This window comes from Blastomyces gilchristii, assembly GCF_000003855.2.
Source record: "Blastomyces gilchristii SLH14081 genomic scaffold supercont1.42, whole genome shotgun sequence".
NCBI classification, from domain to species: Eukaryota; Fungi; Ascomycota; class Eurotiomycetes; order Onygenales; family Ajellomycetaceae; genus Blastomyces; species Blastomyces gilchristii.
Window position 1 is genome coordinate 89,372 of NW_003101641.1, and position 6,026 is coordinate 95,397.

Below are 6,026 nucleotides of genomic sequence, written 5' to 3' on the forward strand. Positions count from 1 at the left end.
TGGTGATGTGGCAATGCTCGCTTTTTCACAACTTTGTCTGAGCTAAAAAGGCTATTTTGAAGGCATATTATTGAAGGGTGTATGTGGAACTTCAACGATTTCATTGATATCAAATAAGTCACTCGGAATGAGTTAAATACATGGATACAAATTTGCGGTCCTTCTACATCGCACATCGGATGCTGCTCAGCTCTATGGTCAACCAGCCGATACAATCTAAGATACTAACCCATCAATGAATGCCAGTAGGTCCTGAAGAAGTTGTTCACGATGCGTGATATACAGGCCTGTCAAGGGACGAAATTGATTAGCAAAGGAGGGATACAAAAGATGAAATACCAATTACAACATTGGTTGGAAATAAAAGAATGAGACAAATGATTCACGCACCATGAGCACCCGACTCATACTTCCTGGCCACCGTCCTGGGAATCATATCCTTGATGATTTGGGTGCTGGACTCATAGGGACAACCCATGTCCTGATCTCCATGAACGCACATGATGGGAACATCAGTTTCCGCACCAAGTTTTCGCAAGCGGTCCGTGAAATCCACGCTCGTGATGATCTGGACACAGCGCTCGATGGCGAGGGAATCGGCCTGGGCAACAATGCCTTCCACCCGGCGGAGCGTGCATTCTGATACTTTGCGGTCTGACGAGAGTACAGCTAGTGATAGCGGGAGAGCTTCATGGGTGTAATCAGCCCGTGAAGCACGGAATCCTTCGACAATCGATCCCCACACCTCGCGCGATGGTGCCGTAGGGTTTTCCGGAGTGTTCAGGGGAAATGGAAGTGCGGGACCTATCCAGAAGAATCCCTATATATATCGACCGTCCGTTCGTGTTAGTGAAATTATCGTAAAACTTGCTAATTGCTAATGGGAATGTTTCGACATACCTTGCAGTTACTTCTGACATATTCGCTGCGCTCGTACGCCAGCAGAGTTTCTCCTGGGCCCATACTGGCTGCCACAAATACAAAAGGCCGGATATCAAGTTTCTCCAATAGATAGACCGTGTCCTGAGCGAAGACGTCATAGTCTATCTGCTCCTTGCCCGGTTCGGCACCGTTCCAGTCACTCTGACCGAAACCACGGCGATCAGGGGCAATGCATCTGAATCGATAAGTCTCGCAAAGGGGTAGAGTCTGTTGCTCAAACATCAGCGAAGACATTGGCCATCCATGGATGAATACCAGTGCGGGCTTCTGTTTGCCTGCATAGGTTTTGTCCACTCTGAATGGCGGGGGATTGCTTGTAGGTTGGTAATCCCTATAGAAGAGCTCGGCTCCGTCAAAAGGGCTGGTGAAGCGAGGCATGTTAAGGTAGCAATAAAAGCAATAGATGATTATTTGGTATTCTCTGGGTGCTGGAAATCGTTTTGATATTGAATTACTCGTCAGCTTTGTGAGGAAACAGGGGCGATATCAGCAGCGGTGTGGAGTTGGCTTTCATAATATATTCTTGCGACGATGTTAAATACAAAATATAACGAGCGCAACTGTTGGCTTTCGTTATTTAAGGTCATGTTTCAGGCAGATGCCCATGTGTATTTTGCACGTCAACTCTTTGGCAAGCACCAGTTGGTTCCCCGCGCAGTAGTTAAATATACGAGATTCCGTCCTCACACCTCATAACGTTATGGCTAGAAAGACCAGTACGGAAGACTTTTCACCATAGAAACTCTCAACCACCACAACAAAATTGTGGATTTGGTGGCTTAAGGGATACGAGCGATGATGTGATAGAGTTCTTCTGTTGAAATATGCAAAGGTTGAATGGAGTCAAAGGCTGTCGGTAGTTAAAGAATTGGTTTCTGGTTGTTCATTCATTTCAACGCTCAAGTATGAGTTGATTGATAGCACAAGAAACTGCTGACTTTTGCGTCCTATTCCAGACATCAGCAATTTCAGCTGAGCGGCTTTGACCCAGCTTCAACCTTTTTTTCCTTTCTAGGAACTGGGATTGAGCGGTTTATCCCTTAATGTAACGATTTAGCCGGGGTTAGTTTCGGGGGGTTTGCGCCGCGCTTTGTTTTCAGCAATCGTTCGCCATGCATCCTTCTGGCCATCATTGGATCACAGCTAACGTTAGGCATAGTAATCACTAACATATGTACGGAGTAATGGATATAACGTAGCTGTAGGTGGGAAAGATTGATCCTTCTATGATTATGGGAGCAGCTAGCTACGTTATAACGTGACTCACCACCCAACAAACTCATCCACCCAACGAACTCCAAAAAGCACTTTATAGAGCTGTTAATTTTCAACCATAGCATAACAATGCAATAAGATATTAATAAAATATCTTAATGCACACGAGCCTCTGTGTGCAAAGATGTTGCAGAGCTAAGCTCAAAACAGAAGGCCCTGCAAGATTGATTTTACAGCTTATTATTAATAATAATAGAAGGGATAGAACTGTAAAAACATATAGAGATTCATTTTTCAGTGCAAAAGCATCAGCTAACTAAGCAAGGAAAAAAACAAAAAACACTTCACTCTGCCCTGCTGACTCATATGTCATTCTCAAGAACAGTTTGAGTGATCTGAAAAAGGCTTGTAATAGTTCTGAATTTGGTCTTCAGAACTGCATTCTTCTTGCACAGAGTCTCATTTTCAATATAAAGAGTCAAAATCTCAATATCACAATCATCAACTGACTCAATACTTACTGTCTGTTTTTTCAAGATTCTAGTCTCTGTATTCTCAGCTGCAGAGTACTTCTTGAATGAACTTTTCTTCTTAACTTTCTTTCTCTTTTCATTCTTCTATTTCTTTTCTTTCACTTTATCATTCTTCTTACTGACATTGACTATATATAACTATTAGTTAATTGTATTAAAATTGATATATTTCATATTGAAAAGTGACTCACTTCTATGATAAGAGTAGTAACTTTCAGTGCTATTATAATAATAACTGATACAAGCTTTATAACATTAATTCAGAGCACTGAGATAGATGATAAAAGAGTCTTCTCTTCTAATACAGTGACTGTAGAGAACTGTAAAAACAGCACTATGAGATTATAGAAGAAGAACTTTATAATTTGTATTGATTTTTATATTAATCTGATAACTCTTTCATAAGACTGACTTATAAGTATAAAGCAATTTGATGAGAGTCTGTAGCTTCTTTAACAGCTTCTCAGACATTCTTTCAGTCAAATGAGTCAACAGTTGACTTGATAATCTAGAACTGACAGACACAGCAGAGACAGACGCAGACATAGATACAGAACTGAGAATGAGATTAACAGCTGATAGCTCAGCAGACTGAACAAGGTTATTAAGAACTGTGCTGACTGTTAGAATTGCAATTTTCATCATTTTAAGAATCTTACTTACAATAAACATGTTTTGAAATATTATTTTCAATTATAATAACAGTATTGATGATTTTTTAAACTTCTGATAAATTAATAGAGATAAATAACATGATTTCTGAAAAAAAAAAAAACAGCTGATAGAGATGAGAGATGAGAGATAAGATAAATTCTTCAAAGAGAAAGAGAATACTCTGAGATTCATTTACTTTCTCTTATACATGTGTTGATAGCTGTAAGAATTCAATATCTCTTATCACATAATACAATACAGATCTTAATAACACAGGCCTTAGAAGATTCTTGATCTCTCAGATTAAAAATATTATTATATTAAATCTAGACTGTATAGATCAATATTCAGATTATTTTAATATCTTTTATAGACTGCTAACTGCTCATTCTCAGATTCAGTGATTATAATAGAATTAACTGCAATAGATTTATTAAATTCAATGATTGAATTCAGTGAATCTGCAAGTAGAACAGATGAAAAGAATGATAGAACAGAGAATGAAGAACTTGTAGTAATAAAGAATGAGTGAATGAGCAGATTAAATATGAACTATGAAAAAGATGAAATAAAGAGCAGATGAAGTTATATAGAATATAGATTAGCAGAGATCTACAAAAAGAAAAGAAATATAACTTAGTTATCTATTAACTTTGATATCTTGTATAATCAATCTCATGCATCTGCATGCTTCTGCTTACTTCACTATCAGGCTGATGAAATCTGAAATAATCAAAGAGTTGTTCAAATAGAAGATCTTGATATATTTTAACCTGTGAAACCACAACATATGTGAGACCAGCCTGAAATTTAGTCTTGAAAATATTAAGAACAGTCTGATCAAGTGATAATTCTTGAGATTTATAAACAGTAATAATATATGCAACTGTAATAGAGAACTGTGTGTGACTGCAGACTTGATTAATATGAGAAAAGTCATAACAGCTGCAGAAGATAGGCACAAGTTTAAGATTCTCTCATTTCAAATAAGCAGAGCTGTCATATTTGTCAAAATTAATTAGCAGTGTAAATGAAGAATCTTGACAGAGATTCTTCACATCTGAACTTTATACAATATTATGAAAAGTCTTAAGAGCACTGTTAACAAGGCTGCAGTCTGTTCAAATATTCTGTAGAAGTATGATTTAACAGCTGATAAAGAGAGAAAGATTCTGATAAAGATTGTCAGTCTTATCAGAATCTAACTGAGAAGTGTCTATATCAATATTTATAACCTGAATATTAATAACAGGTTGTTTATGACTTCAAATAGCATTATTATTATAGGCATGAATATAATGCTTCTTTGTATAAATGTGAATTGTATTCTCAAAGACTGAGACTTCATGAGGGATAAGAGTCTGCACACACTTTGAAAGAAACTCTCAATCATTCAGAGTTAACTGATCAAGATGAAGATTTTTCAAGATCTTACAGAACTGACAGCTGATGACATCTTCACTCACTTATTATTAAATCACAGTAAGTTGAATGATTTTACTAAAAGTCAAGTAGATTTGATAGCTCTGAATGTCTTCTTTATAATCAATACATTCATTATAATAGAGTGAAGTTTGAAAAACAGATAAGAGCTGATAGAAATCTTCACTGAGAATGATACTGAGATTATTAAAATGAGCATTCTTGTGAGAGAATATGTAATGACAGGCCTGATTAATTCATGAAAGTTGCTGTAAATCAATCATTGACTTTTCATCAATTAACAGATAGTGAACATCCTTAAAAAGGGCCTGCAAAGATCAAAGATTTTGAGGGTTGAGTGATTTATATGATATATTCTTATGTATGAGAAGTCAAAATAATGCATATAAGATTCAAGTGTTAATGAAGTAAGCAGCTACATCAGTTGACATGGCTTGAATAATTGAGGTTGAGAGATCTTGAGCCTCTGCAAGATTTTGAAGAGTTGTAGATAAAATCATAATCAGATAAGTTTTATCAGTGTCATCTTTACTATCTAGATTAATTAATAAAGGATCTGAAGATCTGCTGTTAAGAATCTCAGTATAATGATAGAGAATAGTGTTATGAAGAAGATGTTGATCAGGGCCTAGAGTCTTGAGTGAGTCATATTCATGAAGAGTAGTATCTGCAGAGAAGTCAGCCTTTATATTATTTTAAAATTCAGTGTCAAGATTGATATAAGTGTCAACATGAGAGCTTCAATCATAGTTGAAATCTAAGAACTGATGACCAAGCTGTTCACAGTTTCAGGTGTCAATGAGGCCATCATTATCACACTGTGGGTTTTGATAGATGAGTAATACTCAAGAGAGATCAAGCTTCTCTTCATCATTCTGATCATCTTCAAACTCAGGTTCTGATTCTGACATATCTTCATCATAGACATCAACTGAGTAATTATGAGAAAGACAGTAATAATTAAAGACCTCTGTAAAAGAGAGTCAAGAAGTGAAGAGATCAATAATCTTGAGATCTTCAATTTAATAAAAAGAGTGATGAAGAAGAAGTTTGACACAAGCATAGTTCTCTGAATCAGTTTCAAACTGATAAACAGAAAAGTAGATCAACACTCAGGATTTTATATGAAGATTTCTCTTAATTTGATGACTGTGAGAAAAGATTTAAAGAAATTCAAGAAATGAAAGATCTTCAAATTCAGTTGACTGCTGCTTATATTTTTTTAAAAAGAATGAACTA

At 36.3% G+C, this 6,026-nt stretch overlaps 2 protein-coding genes across 2 annotated transcripts; both read right to left on the reverse strand.

The window, feature by feature from the left end:
• Positions 1-82: 82 nt before the first annotated feature.
• BDBG_09440 (chloride peroxidase) lies at positions 83-2,069 on the reverse strand. The gene is made up of 3 exons (XM_031724012.1): positions 901-2,069; positions 391-820; positions 83-287 (listed from the first exon to the last, which is right to left on the reverse strand). The coding sequence occupies exons 1-3, from the start codon at positions 1,318-1,320 to the stop codon at positions 217-219; spliced, it is 921 nt and encodes a 306-aa protein (XP_031581411.1). The 5' UTR covers positions 1,321-2,069; the 3' UTR covers positions 83-216.
• A 3,110-nt stretch (positions 2,070-5,179) lies between these two features.
• BDBG_18011 (uncharacterized protein) lies at positions 5,180-5,670 on the reverse strand (the record flags this gene model as incomplete). The annotated part of the gene is made up of 2 exons (XM_031725608.1): positions 5,180-5,470; positions 5,560-5,670. 2 exons carry the CDS (start codon positions 5,668-5,670, stop codon positions 5,180-5,182), a joined length of 402 nt encoding a protein of 133 aa, XP_031581412.1.
• Between the last annotated feature and the right edge of the window lie 356 nt (positions 5,671-6,026).